This window comes from Nycticebus coucang, chromosome 15 (assembly GCF_027406575.1).
Source record: "Nycticebus coucang isolate mNycCou1 chromosome 15, mNycCou1.pri, whole genome shotgun sequence".
In the NCBI taxonomy this organism is placed as follows: Eukaryota; Metazoa; Chordata; class Mammalia; order Primates; family Lorisidae; genus Nycticebus; species Nycticebus coucang.
This window is the reverse complement of record NC_069794.1, coordinates 59,974,987-59,994,474: the sequence shown is the minus strand read 5'-3', so window position 1 is coordinate 59,994,474 and position 19,488 is coordinate 59,974,987. Positions and strand designations below refer to the sequence as shown.

Sequence of the window (19,488 nt, the reverse complement as noted above, 5' to 3'; positions counted from 1 at the left end):
CGGGTTCAAACCTAGCCCCGGCCAAAAACCACAAAAAAAAAAAAAAAAAAAAGCATACCAGGCCTCCTTCACATTCATGTTCAAAACCCAAGTGGTCTGAGCTAGTATCAGTCTCAGTAAAACACCTGTAAAATTCTCTACAACAGTATGTCTGAATGCAAACATCCACAAACTCAGGAATAACAGAAGCGTAAAGAGGAAGCAGAGATGGAGTATTAGGACTCCCTGTTTGCTTCCCCACATCAGCACCACTTTCACTTCGGTATATAAGCTACTGTTTGCCTTAGGGAAAGAAAGGCAGACATCCAAGTGCTTAGAACCTCAGTGGCTAGGTGAAACCACCTGAAATTCCACATAGCTGATACAGAGAAAGGTAAAAAGTGAAAAACAGAAAGAGAAAAACAGTAGCGAGGACAGCAAAGAAAAAATGCGGAAAAGGAAGAACAAAAATTACATAGTATGAAGATGAGTTGAGGATACTAAAATATATATGAGGACTTTATCAAATCACACTAATTTTAAAGGCATACAAGTCCTATTCTTTACTTAAAAAGTCATAATAGCTTCTATAAAAAAGCTGAAATTAGTATGTTGTCTTAAAACAGCCCACATTTTTGTTCACAGAAAACTGGCAAATAAATGATAATATACCTTATTAGATTGAACCACGTTTTTTTTTTTGTTTTTATTTTTTTGAGACAGAGTCTCACTCTGTCGTCCTGGGTAGAGTGTATGGCATCATCATAGTTCACAGTAACCTCAAACTCTTGGGCTCGAGATCCTCTTGCCTTAGCCTCCTAAGTAGCTGTGACTGTAGGCACCCACCAAAACAGCCGGCTAGTTTTTCTATTTTTAGTAGAGACGGGGTCTTCCTCTAACTCAGGCTGATCTCAAACTCCTGAGCTCAACAATCTACACACCTCGGCCTCCCAGAGTTCCAGGATTACAGGCAGGAGCCACCATGCCTGGCCCATATGAAATTTTTCTATTTGATTAATTTCAACCTACTGACAAAGCAATTTTTTATACCTCAACCTAATGTAATAGGGGGCCAATTGACATCATTAAAAACAAAGAAATAGATGCAGATACACTATTAGAGAAATGTCTTGTACCAGCCCGTATAGCCTATGGCTAGTAGCAGTGAGAGTTACAAGAAATACCTGGAAAGCTCAATGGAACACCTTGGTGGAAAGGGCATGGAGAGGGATTTAGCTCTCCTAACAAGCATGAGAGCTCTCAAGGTGAGAGCAGTGGTAAATTGGCAGTCTCTATACCTGTGGTGTTGAGAGGCACAAGATCAACCTTATGTTAGGCTGGAGGAGAAGGCAGTCGGGAGAATGTGCATTCTATCACGGACCTGCTTACTCTGACAGTGTCTCCTCTCCTGCCTGCAGAACGCCAGCACGGCATCTCTCTGCTGAAGATTACCAAGCTCTACTAAAGACTAAGATCTATTTATTCTATGACTGCTTTACTCTAAGACTCTCTCTCTCCCCAACGGAAGTAGAAAGCCCTCAGGTACCTAAGAGAAATTGTTCCTGAGCAAGATAGCTTATCGGTCCGCATCCGGTTACATCCGGCCCGCATCCAGAACCTAGTTAAGCCAGGCCCAAGACCTGGCAAGGCCCAAGACCTGACAATGACCTCCATATTGTTTTCAAACAAGACACAGAATGCTTACAGAATGTTCCATTAGCACTTTATTAAAGTATAAAATATAAAATACATTTTTAAAAAGAGATAAATATATATTTCCATATAAAATACCTTTTTATAAAGAGATAAATATCCATATATATTTCGATATATGTGTTTGCATATAAAAATTTCTGAAGGCACACAGAGAAAATGTCAACAATGACTGCCTTTTAAGAGGTAGAGCATAGGTCTGGAGTGAGAATGAGATTATTTTTCATTGGCTACCCTACCATCACTATGTCTTCTGCTACCATATTTTTTAATACCACAATTAAGTTAATGCAGCCTTTACTGCATTCAAATTGCGGTAGAACTGCCATAGCTGACCATCTCCTTACACTGACCACCTCCTTAAGCTGACCTAATTTTCATAGACATATACTCCACATATGTACCAGTACTGCAGGTCCAGTTCCTTTCGTAGACCAGTTTATTATAGTCCCTTGGGTGGTCAACTTACAGAGGTTCTACTATATTTAAAACATTAACCAGTACTTACAACAAAGGACACTTCAAATACGGTAATTACTTAAGTTAGGCAGTTTTTTTAACTCTAAGCCTAAACTGCCTACCCACTGTTTTCTGATCCTAAAAATCTTTTTTTTTATACAGAGTCTCACTATGTCGCCCTGAGTAGAGTGCCATGTCATCACAGTTCACAGTAACCTCAAACTCTTGAGCTTAAGCGATTCTCTTGCCTCAGCCTCCCTAGTGGCTGGGACTACATATAGGTACCCACCACAATGCCTGGCTATTTGTTGGTCCAGGTCAGTGAAAGGAACTAGACCTGGTACCTGGTTTTTGGTTGTAGTTGTCAAGGTTGTTTGGCAGGCCCGGTCCAGATTCGAACCCACCAGCTCTGCTGTATGTGGCTGGCACCCTAGCCACTGAGTTACAGGCACCAAGCCTGACCCTAAAAATCTTTTTTTTTTTTTTGTAGAGACAGAGTTTCACTTTATTGCCCTCAGTAGAGTGCCGTGGCGTCACACAGCTCACAGCAACCTCCAACTCCTGGGCCTAGGCGATTCTCCTGCCTCAGCCTCCCGAGTAGCTGGGACTACAGGCGCCCGCAGCAATGCCCGGCTATTTTTTTGTTGCAGTTTGGCCGGGGCCTGGTTTGAACCCACCACCCTTGGTATATGGGGCCGGGGCCCTGCTCACTGAGCCACAGGCGCCGCCCTCATCCTAAAAATCTTATAGAATACTAAATAAGTACTACTACCTCTGTTTTATGATTAATATTCATATAAACGAAACATTACATGTAAATATGTACTAGAAGTTTTAGCATCCCTAATCTAAAAACCTAAAATCCAAATAGCTCTAAAATCTGATACTCTCCAGCACCAACATTATGCCATTAAGTGAAAAATTCTACACTCAAGCTCAGGTGACCAGCCACTATAAAAAGGCAGCCAAAACTTTGTTTCGTGCAAAAAAATTATTAAAAATTTACATAAAAGGGCAGCACCTGTGGCTCAGTGAGTAGGGCACTAGCCCCATATACCAAGGATGGCGGGTTTGAACCCAGTCCTGGCCAACTGCAACAAAAAAATAGCCTGGCATTGTGGCAGGAGCCTGTATCTCTCTGGAGGCTGAGACAAGAGAATCGCCTAAGCCCAAGAGTTTGAGGTTGCTGTGAGCTGTGACACCATGGCAGTTTACCAAGGGTGACAAAAATGAGACTCTGTCTCTAAAAAAAAAAAAAATTATATAAAATTACCTTCAGGCTATATATATAAGGTGTATATGAAACAGAAATGAATTCAGTGTTTAGACTTGGGTCTCATCCCCAAGATATTCCATTATGTATATACTAATACTTCAAAATCCAGGCAACCCCCAGGTTATGAACCAGATAGGTTCTGTAGATTTGTTTGTTCTTAAGTTGAATTTGTATACAATTTGGAACAGGTAGGTATACCTAATATCTGTAACAGCCTCTGTTCATGGATAGGTTCTGTGGGTTTGTTCTTAAGTTGAATTTGCATGAACGTTGGCCTGTAATAACCTCCATTCATAAGTGTTAAGCTGTACATCAGATGTTTGTAACTCAGGGACTACCTGTGCTCCAGAATCCAAAATATTCTAGACCCTACTCTGGTCCTAAGCATTTTGGATAAGGGATATTAGACCTATACACAGTCATGCATTTAAGAAATATTTTTGGCCTCTATATGCAACTCAATTCTGCTCAGGGCCCTTAATATATCCACGCATAAATGCTTGCTAAAGAGGTAGTGTATATACATTCCAGGCTGCTACTCCACCAGGACTGAAGCTGCTGCTAGTAATCACAACCATTTAGCAGCCTTTTAGTGCATCTTCAGGACATATGACAAAGAACCACCAGTGTTGTCTTAAAAATGACTGGACTTTGAGCTACGTCTACTCAGGCAGAGGTCCTCAAACTTTTTAAACGGGGGGGGGGGGGACCAATACAATCACCCACGGGCGTTTGAGGGTGATTTGAGCACCACCTGATTCTAGAGCCTACCTCTCATCCAGGTGCTCCCATCTTACACCCCTATGAAAGGAACCCCTTAATTATCTGGATCATCACTACAGACTGAGAACCATTAGTCTAATTTAACAGTTCTCTTTCTGTAAATTCCCCCACTGCCCTGACCTCCTTCCCCAACAATCAGGGCACATGATAGAGGTGTAACTGATGAAGTTCGCGCCACGCAGGATGCGGTTCAACAGCCAGCACCTATTGCCACTGACATCGCTTTCAGGCCTCTGCCTTCTGGACCGCAGCAGGAGGCAGAGGAGCAGGAAAGGTGTGACCTCCCACACACCCGCTCACAGTGGGCCAAGAGAGGGGCAGACTGCTGCCCGCGGGACGCGAAGGCTGAGGGGCTCACCGCCGCTCTGGCTGGTCGGCCTGCACACATGCACACTCCACCAAACCGCAAGGAGGAAAAAAATAAAACCCTCCTTCTGAGTTCCCTAAGTGGGAACTTACGATGGCTCTTCTGCTTTTTCCCACGCTCCTGCCGAGCCGCTGGTTCAGGGATCCTCCGCCCCTGCCAGCCGAGCCCACCCTCGCCTCCTCCCGCGCGCCCACCGGGAATCCCTGGCCTTTGGCGCGGCAGTCCAACTCCCGGCGCTCCGCCCCCGGCCCGCCCACCCAGGCCCGCGCCCCACCTTCCCGGGGCCCGCCAGGCGTGCGCCCCGCCTCCCGTCCCACCTTCCCGCGGATTGCCGGGCGCTCGCCCGCAGCCTCCCGCTTTCCACGCTCACTCAGGCCCACCTGCCCCGCCTCACCTTGGTCCGGATCTGTCCCGAGGTGGACACTTTGCGGATCAGTTTCTGGGGTCCCTCTTGCTCCGCTTCGCTGTCAGACGAGTCCTCTCCCGGCCCCGCCGAGGTAGCGGCTGGGGTGACCACGGCGCCTGCCCCGGCGGTCGCTCCTCCTGCGGCGCTCGGAGGGTGGTGCTGGCCACCGGCCCCGGCCATCCTTTCCGACTCCTGCAGGGACACAGCACCGCCCGGAAGGGGCGGCGGCGGTGGTGAGCGGGTGGGCTCTGCCCTAACCTAGGCAGAGCCGGGCCCGGAACCCCGCGTCCGGCCGACGCCGCCATCTTCCGCTCCCCCAGCTGCTCCCGCGGCTGTAAGGTCGCCGGGGGCCAAACGCCCTACAGCAGCGGCGCCGCCAGGTTCCTCTGCCCGATTCCGGCCGGAGCAGCGGCAGCGGTGGGGCGCGGGAACCGCGGATTCCAGCCCGCCTGGGACCCCTGCGCACCGAGCCTCGGGATGTTCTAGGGTACCCTGACCCTGAAAACCACCAGCGCGAATAGAGGACTGGGGGACAGAGGGATTGGGGCAATCTCCCACCCACTCCCTGTAAGGTCTGAGTCCCCCGATGGGCCAGAGGGTGAGAGAGGCAGGAATCCTCAGCAGCCAACCCCGCCGCTGGTCTGGCAGTGACTCCTACCCTAGGTCCGGGCTTCAGGAGCAACAGCTCCTGGGGAAGAAAGGGAACCTGAAGCTTCCTCCCGACACCCTTGGGTGCACCCGCCACGTCCTGGACCCCGATCTCTCCACTGGTTCCTCGCCGCACGGTTTCAACTAAATAATCCACTGCCCCTGTGAGGATCTGTCAGGCGCTGCCCCCGTCTGTCTCTCGCCCCCACCTCACTCCAAGCACCACACCTCTCCCGCCTCTGCCTGGGGGTTCGAGTCCTTTCTGCTCTCCCGACCGCGGTGTTTAGTTTCTGGCCCACTCCCACCCCCATCCGGCGCATACGGAAGAGAAGAGCATTTTCCGGGAGGTTCTGCTCCGCTCTGAGAACTTTTCCTTCATAAAGAGCGATCCTCCCTGGCTAACAGGAAACTGGGAAGGGCGTAGAGAAAGCGCAGAAACAAGAGAATACACGCAGGCCAGGACGACAGAATACACAATGTCTAAGCTGAAGCGCTAACCGACACTGCCTGGGAGAAAACAATGCTCTGGAGCCATGTGAACACCAGTACCGGAGACAAAAAACGCTGGAAGTCCTGCGAGAGCCACTCCCTAACCCGGACTAGAGCAGGAGGAAATGGGATCAACAGGCTGCAGCCACCGCGCACCCCTGTAAGACTCGTACAGACTCGTACCCCTGTAAGCTGGTTGTGCGGGCCCTCAGGAACAGCAGACTCGCATGCTTAACGTCCAACTACCCTTGCAGGCGTGGGAGAGCTGAGGGAGAAGTTACTAAAATGACAGATCCTCTCGTCATCCCAAAGAGAACCCTAAACTGGAGTTAGCTATAATTAGGGCAGAAAGTCCCAGCCAAACTGTGGAGTCTCTCCACCTGGATAAGTACTCAGTTTCTTCAGCATCTTCTGTTCCCATTCCTTTGTATTTTTTCAGTTGACATGAACTTCAAGGTTCCTCCAAACTAAAATTCTAATTTTTTTTAGTTGCAATTTTACTCTGGACAAGAAGTTTGATTTCTGTGTTAAGAGGCTTTAAACAGGCAATTCCAATACTGTTGTACATCACACTGTAGACTAAATTCATTAAAATGTGTTAATGTGCTGTTAAGTCTAAATCTTCAGAAGACAGGAGATTACTACCACATAATACTAACATAGAGGCCACTTCTCCAGCTTCAGTTGTCTTCTGTAGAAAAGGAAGAAGTTGGGCAAAATGAACTTTCAGAGCCATTATGGCTCTATAAATATGTTTACAAATAACATATTGCTGGAAATTCTCAAAAAGAAAAATAACCAAAATAATGTTCTTTATCCCTACCTAGCTGTTTGGTTACTGATGAGTTCAAATGTTTAGCAACATAGACAAGGACATAGCTGTAAATGGTCTTTTGAAAGAAAAACTTCCATTCTTTTATGGTAAAGAAATTAAGCCAAATCACCTACTGGACCAAAGTCAAAAATCATGTGATTACTCTTCTTCACTTTATCACACTATATAGCAAAAGTCAGTTTGTCAGTTATCATATACTTGTATGCATACTTGATGTGTTTTCCAGAATCCAGGCAGAGAGTGATTAAACCGAAAGGCAGAGTCTAATGACCACCGAAAGGCAGAGTCTAATGACCAAAGAAAAGGAGCAATTACATTCATTTCTCACTTTTTGATCCCAACACTGATTAACTTAAAGACACTTTAAAACAGTTTCATATCCCAAAGCTGGGCAATTAATAACTCAAAATAAAGGTATTTGTTACTTATAAAAATTTAACCTCAGAGCTAGCTCTGCTTTTCAAAGACTCCTATAACAAGTTCTAAAACTTAGTTGTGACTTTGAAAGCAAAGCCTGTCTTAGCCTGCTGTGCTAAACAAATGATTGCTGCTCTACAATTTGCCTAGCACTTTGGAAAAACAGGATGAAAATACAGTGTAGGCAAAGGAAGAAAAATCACTAATTTAAGGTACAACCCATTCGCTTCTTCTCAGGTCCTATCTGAGAAGTTAGAAGTTTCCAGAATGCACATACTATCTTGCACTGTATAACTGCCATACACTTCACCTTCCTCAAGAATTTACAGCAATGTCAAGATCTCTCAGTATTTTAAACTCATCTAATGTAGTTCAAAATGGCAACTGAAACAAATTTCAAGTATGTAGTATATTATGCTATTTATCTGGTTTATAAGAATTACTTGTCTTTTTCCTTACTTGGGATTTTCAGATTCTCAAATAATTTCTTAGATGCATCTTACATATTTCTTTTATTATTGTAACTTTGAAATCTCACATAGCATATCACAAACACTACTAAAAATTTGAACATAAGCTGTGTAGACACTATATTCAGGATAAAATGGAATTAGGAAATAGGTGAAGCTGCTCCTAATTTAGGTTTTTACTTAATAGGGTTCTTACCCCATTTACCAAAAAATAAAAAAAAAAAACTAATATACTAAAGGTGCATTAGTTACAGCCAAATTTCATGCTGCTACTAACTTTATGAATTACTATATACCCAAAGAGGTATTTTGAATTATATTTTTACTGATCACTACTCATAACAAAAGGGATTTAATACCCATTTGCAACATTTAAATCTCATATGTTCTATGGTTTTACATTAAATATTATACACGCAGAATGCTACATTTCATATCCTGAAAAATTCAAGTAGGCACTTCAAAATCTGTCATGTTCTAGGGCTCACATACCAGATAAAGGAATCATACAATTCATCAGAGGGCACTGCGGGTTAAACAAGCACAGGCCTTAGATGACTGCTTTCATTAAAACTTTAGAATAATATCCTCGATACGCTATTTGTCACATATTCAGAATTTAAAGTTCAAAACTTTACCCTATTAAAATTTCCTTCATTGTTATTTGAAGGGAAAAGATTTGGGGATTAATTGTGCTATCACTGTACAAACATATGGTCATCTTTGCACCTGAGGCAAAAACTTTTCATTATCTAGACCCAATGCATAAATATTTATAACTTCTCATTTATATTTTGACTCTTTTTTCTTTGAAACACTCTCCTTTCTAATTTTCTATTAGCCCTGGATTGTCAGAACTAACTAGTATAAAATCATTTGGAAATAAGAATAAATTTTAATAAATAATGTGTACTCTACTAACAACTAAGAACCTTTCAGGATTCTTCCACTAAGAACTACTTTGTCACCAGGCACCATGGTACATGCCTATAATCCTAGCCCTTTGGAAAGCTGAGGTGGGATGATCACTTGAAGCCAGGAGTTCAGACCAGCCTGAGCAAGACTGACACCCCATCTCTACCAAAAATAGAAAAATTAGCTAGGCTAATTGGTGTACACCTGTAGTTCCCAGGTACTTAGGAGTCGAGGCAAGAGGATGGCTTGAGTCCAGAGTCTGATGTTGCTATGAGTTAGGCTGATGCCATGGCACTCTGACGCAGGAGACAGAGTGAGATGCCTGTCTCAAAAAAAAAAAACTACTTTGTAAATACTCCTACATTTTTAAAGTTTTGCTTAGAATTTTAACCAGCCATTTCCCCTCAGGATATTATCTGTGAGTAAAGACTGTTAGGCTAAATATCTTCCTACCTACCCATGCCCACCACCAAAATATTCTGTAATTTATTAGAAATTTGGGTAATGCCTCTATTTCCACTGAGATGTGATTGCTAGCAGTAAAGAAAACATACAGTGGCTGGGCACGGTGGCTCTCACCATAATCCTAGCACTCTGGGAGACCCAGGTAGGGAGATCCCTTGAGCTCAGGAGTTCAAGACTGGCCTGAGGAAGCATGAGAAGCCATCTCTACTAAAAATAGAAAAAACTAGCTGGATATTGTGGCAGGTGGCAGTAGTCCCAGCTATGTGGGAGGCTGAGGCAAGAGGATCTTTTGAGCCCAACAATTTGAGGTTGCTGTGAGCCATAATGCCACTGGCACTCTACCTAGGGGACAGAGTGAGGCTCTGTCTCAAAAAAAAAAGAAAGAAAAGAAAAATACACAGAAACATAAATGCTAACACTTATATTCTTTAGGCCCAATGCCTAGTCAATGATAAACTTGATGGTTCTTTTAAATGCTCCCACTTAACCAAATAACTTCATCTCCAAACCCTAAGAATGTCACGACGTCCAGCAACTGCCTTCTCACCTCCAGACATGGTTCCGTTTTAAGGAAGAAGTATCATCGTCTTTACTGTCAGCATCAATTCCTGAGATTATTTCCTCTTCTATCTTAAGCAGTTCCATGCAGAATCATACCATCATGTTTTAGGTTCCATCAAAAAAGAATGAGAATATTAAATCCTTACATGTATGCTGTTGTTACACGTCATGTACTATGTTATCCTTAAGAGATAACAGGACAGGATCTGTTCATTATTAAACAGACTGAATACTGAATGTATTAAATGTTGTCCAATATTGAACTTTCCTTTTCATAAATATAAATGAGCATAGTTTCATGATAAAGTATTAAGTTGCCCATATTTGAATTTATAAAGCAGATTTTAAATAACTACATACTCAACGGAGTTCAAATTGAGGCAGTTGTTTTTAATCTGAGGTCTCTGAGGATCCAACAGATTGGTTTTAAGGAAATCTGTGATTTTTCCCTAGAAATTTTATTAAAATGTATGTGTACACATATACACGCATACACATATATATACACATAAGGGCAATTTTGAGAGGAAGAGATTCCATGGCATTGATCACATTCTTAAAGGGATCGACCCCAAGAAAAATTAAGAACTCCTTATTTTAATGGGTGTTGTGTCCCTTCAAAACTGTTTATTAAGCCAATGTTTCCCCTGCTTACCTCCAAATCCTGAAAGGTTTAACACTTAATTAATTGTTTTTCCCTAATGTATACTTCCTTTTTCTAATATATGCTTACTTTTTGGTAATCTGGATAACTGTCTTTTTTTAAAAACCTAAAAGAGGGGCAGCACCTGTAGCTCAATTGGCAAGGGCGCAGGCCACTGTGCACCTAGGGTGGTGGGTATGAACCCGGCCCTGGCCTGCTATGCAACAATGACAACAAACAAACAAACCAAAAGGCCAGGTGTTGTGGCAGGCACCTGTAGTCTCAGCTACTTGGGAGGCTGAGGCAAGAGAATCACTTAAGCCCAAGAGTTAGAGTTTGCTGTGAGTTCTGAAGCCACGGTACTCTACCTAGGCGACAACTTGAGACTCTGTCTCAAAAAAAAAAAAAAAAAAACTAAAAGAGGATCCTTTTTAGTAGTTCTTGGACTTGTGTTCATACATGCATGACCACAAGCTTTGGAATAAAAACACTTGTTGGAAGTAGCATTTTCTGGCAGTACTTGAAATCTTTCAACCTGTTTTTTGGATGTTCTGAATGTATACCACTAAGGTACGTGAAACAAAATATTCTGTTTAGTTCAGAATGCTAGCTTCCTGAGGACAAGGTTTTGTGTCTGTGTTAACCGCCACTCAACAGTCCTGGAACATAAGAGGTGCTAGATAAAATACCTTTGGGGCAAATAAAAAGGTCTTCAGTGTTTCAAGAAAATAAACCTAATTTTTTAAAGAGAATTCTGCAGTCTGGATAAGGTGTCACAATGCATTCACACATTTCTGTTAGGGCCCTAGTTTAAAAACCTCCAGGGGCAAAACTGATACTGAAATGTTCTGTGGAAAATAAATGAACATTTTAATTCTACTCACTTCTAAGAAGTAAAGCAAAACAAAAAAAGTTTATCCTAATTCTAGGCACAAAGCAGTGCTGGCACCAGCACCCTAAAGGAAAATACATATAGCTGGGTATTTCCCATTGCGATTAGTGTCTCGGCTTTCAAGGATCCAGGTTCAGAAGACTTCAAATAGGAAGGTTTACAAGTCAAACAGGTCACTGAATTTAGTTCTCAATGATCTTTGATTTCAACTTCAAACCTGGATTGTATTTTTCACTTCAAGAATAACTTAATCCCCAGTGATAACCACAATAAAAGGAATATGAGCAGATGGACAACCTAACAACATGTTCAAACACAAAAAGCAAAGACAGCTGCAGATGCAGATGGATCAGAGTCGAAGGACACTTCTGAAAGGTCAGGAAACAGGCCGAGAAACGCTCCCTGGGCAAAGGAGCTGGGAGTGTACATACTAGAAAAGAAAAAGGAGAACCAACCCTGGCACCTGACCTAGAAGCTCTCAACAGGCAGAGGGCCAGAGCAGCCTGAACAGACTCGCAGAATCCCTGGGAAAACAGCATCCAAACACGTTGACTGGAACACGAGTGAAGCCAGAAATTTCAGACCGGCTCAGAATTTCAACCAAGGCAGAGTAGCAAACATCGAAGCAGGGTGTGCAGAACCAAAATTCGATGCCAGGGAAAAGGCGGCCCACACAGGATTACAGAGCTCCGAGTGAGACCGGGGTTCCTGGGCAGAACCCCTGGAGGGACGTGAGATGGTTCTGACTGTTTGAACTGGAAGAGAGAAGGAAGTTGGAGGAGTTTGACGGAACAAATTCAAAGGATTCCTCCCCCACCCCCGTCTCCTCCTTATCCTCGCGCACACACTCCTCTCGGCCCCTAAAATTACTCGACCTCCGCGTTGCGTGTGCTGCGAAAACGCAGGCGAAAGCGAAGTTAGCTTTTCCCTCCGTCCCCGGCAAAACCCCTGATCCCTGGAAAAGCCCGGGGCTCTAGCGGCGACCCGAGTCGGAGGCGTGGTTCCTGGCTGCTTGCCGCGCTCGGCCTCTCCGGCCGCGGTCCTTGGGAACCTGTGCGTCCAGGTGCCCGCCAGGGCGCGGTCTCGGAGGGAAGACCGGTCCCCTCCCAGTCCCACGCGCCGAACGCGCAGCTGGGCTTCTCCTCTCTCCCTCCCTGCACTCCACGCTCTAAAAGCCAGCGAAAAGTTCAGAAGTCGAAGAGGCACGGAAACGGTCCTCCGAGAGCCGCCGCCAGTGGTTCGCCGGCAGCCCCTCGGGGAACCCTGGGCTGGCCGGACAAAGACGCTCCAGGCGGCGCGCGAGGAGGAGCCGGGGTGGCGGAGGAAGCGCTGTCCCGGCTGGGAAGCAGCTGGGGACCTCATCCCGGGCCATTTCCTGAACGGAACCTGGCCCGGGAGGGGGGAGCAGAGGAGGAGTGGGAGGGAGTGGGCGCGGGCGCGGTACCCACCGGTTCCTCCCATGCCGGGCTGCGGGAGCCGGGCGCGGGGCGCACGTGCTGCGGATCCATCGCGCCGGCCCGCGCCCGCCGGCCGCCCGGGCGTCAGAACCCGGGCCCCCGCCGCCGGGGCCGCTGGATGCGCGTCCCTCGCCGCGGTCCCTCTTGGCTGCCGCCCTCCGCCCTCCCGCCGTCTCCGGCTTCCTCCGCACCGCGCTCTCCCGCCCCCGCGCCGGTCCCTTCTTCCTCCGCCGCCTCCGCCTTCTCCTCCTCGATCCCGCTCCCCTACGCGGCTCCAAGCGGTCCGCTCACCGCAGCCGCTGCCACCTCCCACGGCAGCAGAATCCGCCCCTCGCTCCTTCCTCCGCCCCCAGCTCCCTCCCCTTTTCCTCCCCGCTCCCCGCCCTTCCCCCTCCTTTCCCTCCCCCTCCTCCCGGCGGGCGGCCCAGGGCGCACGTGATCCCCCTGTCAGGCCTTATAAGGCGCGGAACCGAAAGCGGCCGCCGGGTGGTCACATCACAGGCACCGGGCGGCCGAGCGGAGGGTGCCCAGCCGCTGCCTTGAGCTCAGGGAGCGGCGGGGAAAACTCGCGCTGGGCCGGTGGCCGCGAGTCCCGGGAGGCACCTCCCCGCGCCCTTATCTTTCGCTTACTCTCTCCCTGCTCCTACAGCCCGCGCCCGACTCCAAACGCTGCCTACCCGCGCGGCGGGCGCCTCCCCTCCTCTGGGTGCTGAGGCTTAGACGGAATCACACTGGACAGTAGCCGGCTTGAGCAGAACAAGGGAGATGACCACTCTCCAGCCGCCCTCGGGAGACAGCTGTACAGGGGATGGCTTATTCTCTGTGACGTTAAAAAGAATGCACATGGGTTATCGTCAGCAGGAGAGGTTAAACTTGAGGGGGGTGCTACTTTAATTCACTTTTTAGATTAACAGTTTCATGGGGGAGGAGAACTGCTAAGGAGTCGATCCGCTTTCCAGTTTGAGCACTGTACTCAAGTTAGAGGCATGAGCTGGCTCGCAGGGAGCGCTCGATAGAACGCAAGGCGCTTCCTCCCGCCCTTTGAAAAATCATTACGAGTTTCAGATCATCTCATAGGCATGGAAGACGGTTTCCATCCAGTTCCAGTCTAAGAATGACTGACTCTTCACAGGTTATTCCCCCTCCAGGCGCCTATCAGCATCTTCTCACGGCCCTTAAACATTTCATATGCGTTCACAAATTTTAAAGGTAAATCGGAAAAGCAAAGACGCTTAATGCAGTCAGCCCCAACCCAGTCATTTTTTAGGATCCTGCAGATCCACTTCAGTACCTACTATTCCACCGAGACTACACTATCAAAAGTCACCTATATGCCTTGGAAGTTGCCTAAACCATTGGATATTTTACAATTCTCATCTTACTTGACCTATATGCAGTGTTCGTCATGGTTGACCAGATTTTTATTCTTGGAACTGTCCTTTCCATTAGCTCCTGTGACACGTGCTCCGTGTTTTCTAACCTTTTGTTACCTGGCTGCCTCTTACAATGTTGGGTTGCCTAAATAGCCCGCCCTTGGCTTGTTTCTAATGTTGTCTGGTCTACCCAAACCCTCCATGACTTAAACCAACAACCACGTGCTTATAACCCATAAATTTCCATCCCTGACCCACATCTCCAGTTGTATAAAGCCAGCTTCTTACCATAAATCTCTACCCACATGTCCCAGCGGCATTAAATTCAACTAGACTAAAACAAGTCAATGTTTCTGCCCCCTGGCTTTTCTCACTAGTCTCACTCTCAGCAAATGTCACCACAATCCACTTAGTTGTTCAGATGAGAAACCTGAAAATTATCGCAGGCTCCTCCTCCTCCCTCCCACTGCCTGCCATCCATGTACCCATAGTTCTTGTCTATCTCCTTCCCTCCATTTAACTGCCGTTACCTGGTTTTAGGTCCCTTGCAAGCCCCAGAAACATCCCATTACTTTCCTGTTAATCTTGTTGCCTCTAAGCTGGCTGCCCCTAACCTCTGCCCTTGCCATTTCTCATGTTGTAACCAAAGAAAACCTTCCAAAATACAAAATTGAGCAAATGGTTCTCTGGATAAGTCCTGACAACAGTTCCCATTACTTGCAGGGTAAAGTCCCAATATCTTAGGTAATACCTATTTCTCTGATTTCATTAAGTACCCTCAGTTACTTGGACACAGTACCCAATCAGGCCACTCATTTTTATGCTGTGCCCTCACATGGAATGTCTTCCCTATTACTCAGCTTGTCCAAACAGCTACTCATCTTTCAAGAGTCACTTTCCTTATGAAATCATTTCTGACCCTGCTGCAAATTAGACCTGGCCACTCTCTGTACACTAAATGCCCCAATTATAATGCCTTAGAAAACTTTATTAAACTCAGTTTTTATGTATACACTCCCCGATCACAAGTATTATGACTGACTCATCTTCATCCTCCTACCCTGTTTCCCTGAAAATAAGACATCCTCCGAAAATAAGACTACTTACAGGAAAGATAAGACATACCCTGAAAATAAGACCTAGCGCATCTTTGGGAGCACACCTTAAAATAAGACATTGTCTTATTTTCGGGGATACAGGGTAGTTCCTGATGTATATAGTAGGTGATCAATGAACGTTGAATGGATCAATTATGTGATATAGTTTTGAATTTTATTTTTACAGCTATAAGAAACCAGTTTCCCATACATTATCTCATTTCATTCTCACAACTCTGCAAAAAATATACCATCACCTTTTTAGAGCTGTAAACCTGAAGCTAGAAAAAAAAACAAAGGAATTTGTCCAAGGTTCTACCATATAAATAGCAGAGCCAGGACTTAATCCAGTTTGCCTAGTTACGTTTGTTACATGTTTGCCTATTTCTACAGCCTAAATGTTTATGTCTCCACAAACTTCATATGCTGAAATCCTCATCCCCAAGTGATGGCATTAGGAGGTTAGGATTTGGGCAGAGCCTTCATAAATGGGATTAGTGCTCTTAAAAAAGAGGCCCAAACAAAGAGACCTCCCACCCCTTCTGCCAGGTGAGGTTAGAGTGAGAAGATGGCTAACTATGAAAGAGTAGGCCCTCATTAGACACCAAATCTGCCAGAGTCTTGGTCTTGGACTTCCCACCCCCTAGAACTGTAAGAAATATCTGTTGTTTATAAGCAACCCAGTCTATGGTGTTTTAGTATAAAAACCCAAACAGACTGAGACACCTATTTATTTTTTTTTTGCCTTAAATTTTATTTTTTACAACAACAGCTTTCTTTTTTTTTTTTTTTAGAGACAGAGTCTCACTTTGTTGCCCTCAGTCGAGTGCTGTGGCATCACAGCTCGCAGCAACCTCCAGTTCTTGGGCTTAAGTGATTCTCTTGCCTTGGCCTCCCGAGTAGCTGGGACTGCAGGCACCCGCCACAACCCCCGGCTATTTTTTTGTTGCAGTTTGGCAGGGCTGGGTTCGAATCCACCACCCTTGGTATATGGGACCAGTACCCTACTTACTGAGCCACAGGCACCACCCAATAGCTTTCTTTTTGTTAGTGTTTACTAAGTATACCACTCCATCTTTTTATTTTCAACCATTCTAAGTCATTATGTTTTAAGTGTGTTATAAATAACTGCTGAATTTTTGTATTTTTGACCTGTTCTGAGAGCCTGTCCTTAGTAGTTTTTTTTTGTTTTTGTTTTTGTTTTTTTTTTGCAGTTTTTGCCTGGGGCTGGGTTTGAACCCACCGCTCCAGCATATGGGACCAGCACCCTACTCCTTTGAGACACAGGTGCTGCCTATTTTATTTATTTTTTATTTTTTTGAGACAGAGTCTCACTGTGTCACCCTCTGTAAAGTGCCACGGTGCCACAGCTCACAGCAACCTCAAACTCTTGGGCTTAAGCAGTTCTCTTCCCTCAGCCTGCCGCAACACCCAGCTATTTTTTTGTTGCACTTGTTTAGTTGGCCTGGGCCAGGTTCAAACCTGCCACGCTCAGTGTATGTGGCTGGTGGTGTAACCATTGTGCTATGGGTGCCGAGCCTAGTAGTCTATTGTAATGTTTTCATTTATCGTGCATATCAATTAGGAAGAAAGGTTTCTACAGGAAAGAGATCCTTCTCCCTGCCTCATCACACACACAATGTTTATTTCTCTCTGGTGGAACAGTGCCAAGAAGAGTGGTCCAGATTATTGGGGGTGGCTTCTTTGCTCCATCCACATGCTTTTCCATCTCCTAGGGCATTGCCCTAATCTACACCGTGGAAGCTGGTTAGGAAGTTCCAGACCAAGGAAAGAAGAGAGCATGAAGGAGCACAGCCCAGCTTCTTAAGGCCTAGATACTGAAGTGACACACTTCTCATTTGCTTACACACCACTGGCCAGAACTTAGTTTAACATGACCACACCTAGCATCAAAGGAGCAGGAAGATGAGTCCTCTTTTCCAACCACAAGTCTATTACTATGGAAGATATAACAGATTTTGATGAAAACTAGAACTCTCTGTTACATAAGAATCACTATCTTTGGATTTATTATCACCATTTCATTCTATGTTTATTCAACTGCCTTCTTCTTGGCTTTGTTCTCCTTTCTTCTACTCTATTGATTGAATTTTATTTAGTTTACTCCCTTTTCTAAATACTTTTACTGATTTAAAATTAATACTTTCTATTTCAATTCTTAATGATTATCCTTAAAATAGTAACATTTATTCTTAACATTCAAGGTTAGTCAATATCTCCACACACCTCCTCTTTCAAGATAATCTTAAGCAAACAAAACAACTTAACTTTCAAGTTCCTCCCCCATTAACTATGTGTAGCTATCTTATATTTTTAAATTCTCCCTTATTTTTAAATTTTCTACTAATTTAGTCATTATTGGTACTATTTTTATAATGATTATTTAATTAAATTTACCACCATATTTTACTAATTTTTTTCTTATTCTTTACTTTTTGCATACCATTCTTTCCTTTGGAACTCAGTTTCTGTTTTGGTGAAGTACATCCTTTAGGAATTCTTTTTTTTTGCAGTTTTTGGTGGGGGGGTGGGGTGGAGGGAGCGGGGGGCGGGGCTATGAACCTGCCACCTCTGGCATATGGGGCCAACGCCCTACTCCTTTGAGCCACAGGCGCCATCCCCTTTAGGAATTCTTTAACCAAAGATTTGTGAGTAAAATTTTCTATGTCTTTGTGTATAACTCACATTCTATTTTCTCTTATATTCTTGAATCATGTTTTTTTTGTTTGTTTGTTTTGTTTTTAGACAGAGCCTCAAGCTGTCGCCCTGGGTAGAATGCCATGGCATCACAGCTCACAGCAACCTCCAACTCCTGGGCTCAAGCAATTGTCCTGCCTCTGCCTCCCAGGTAGCTGGGACTATAAGCACCTACCACAACACCTGGCTATTCTTTGGTTGCAGCCATCATTGTTGTTTGGCGTGCTGGGCTGGATTCAAACCCGCCAGCTCAGGTGTATGTGGCTGGCACCTTAGCCGCTTGAGCCATAGGCACCGAGCCTTGAATCATGATTTTATTAGCTACTGGTCTTGGGTTCTCAGACCTCTCATCTAATTCCTTAATTCTTTGCAATTATATTCAGTCTACTCTTTAATATATCCATTGAAATTTCATTTATTTATATTTCAAGAATGTTTATTTCATTCTTTTTCAAATTTACCCATTCCTTTTTCATAACATCTTACTTTGGCTCAGAATCTATTTTTTTCCTTATCCGTTTAAACACTTTTAAACACATTTATTTAGAAATGTCTTTCAAATTGCTCTATTATCAGTAGTTGCCAGTGTGTAAATTCTCTCAATTCCTGCATTTGCTGAGTGACATTTGTGGTGGCTTCTTTCTTTATATGCTTTATTTTACTCTGAATATCTCTTCAGTGAGCCTTCTTTTCCATTAAAGTAATTTATGCCCTGTGGAGCCATTTATCTGGAGGGGCCTTACTTTTTACTCTGCCAAAGACCTATAGATTTCTTTAGCTCACTTATATATGTCTGGCAGTTGATGCTTAAAGACTCAAACAGCTGGGGGCTGGCGTAGCCCTCCTTGAGGGTCCCTCTCCGTCTCTGAGATAATGTCCCTCTCTGCTACTCTTCCTGGCATGGTGGCTTCAGGGTATATATAAGATCAGGGCTCCCAAGGTGTGTCAAAAGAGAGCTAGGTGAAAGCAGTACCTTTTGTATAAATTCACCTCAGAAGTCACATAACATCACTTCCACCTTATTCTTTCCTTTTTGCACACCATTCTTTCCTTTGGAACTCAGTTTCTGTTTTGGTGAAGTACATCCTTTAGGAATTCTTTTTTTTTTTTTTTTTTTGCAGTTTTTGGCCGGGGGGTGGGCCAAAGTTCAAAGAATTGTTGAAACTGTCACAAAACTCTGCCTAGATTGAAGGCTACAAAACGCAGACCCCCATATATGTGGGGGAGAAGTGTCAGAAACATTGTAAGAAGGACATGTAGAATGAAAAAAATGTAGATGTGCAGTCATTTTTGGAACAATCTACCACATTGGTATATCTCAGTCAGTTTCGACGTTCATGTTTCTGGGCAGCCAGAGATTCATTCTCAGCATAGATTATATATAAGCACGGAAGGATGTTCCTTCTTTCTTGGCATAGCACCTGGAGGACACAGATTATCATCAGTGGGGAATGCAGCCCACTAAAATATAGGCAAAGAGTTCCCATACTGGAGAAGCAAAGAGCTGCAGCACTTCTCCAGTCAG

General features: G+C 44.8%; 1 protein-coding gene across 1 annotated transcript in view; it reads right to left on the bottom strand.

The window, feature by feature from the left end:
* The window catches only part of DGKH (diacylglycerol kinase eta), a 256,137-nt gene extending 243,159 nt beyond the window's left edge, over positions 1–12,978 (bottom strand). Inside the window, exons 1-2 of the mRNA XM_053563299.1 lie at positions 12,767–12,978; positions 4,972–5,175 (exon numbers count right to left, since the gene is read on the bottom strand). Coding sequence (XP_053419274.1) covers positions 4,972–5,175; positions 12,767–12,826 — 264 coding nt within the window. The 5' untranslated portion in view covers positions 12,827–12,978. The remainder of the gene's footprint in view (positions 1–4,971; positions 5,176–12,766) is intronic.
* Between the last annotated feature and the right edge of the window lie 6,510 nt (positions 12,979–19,488).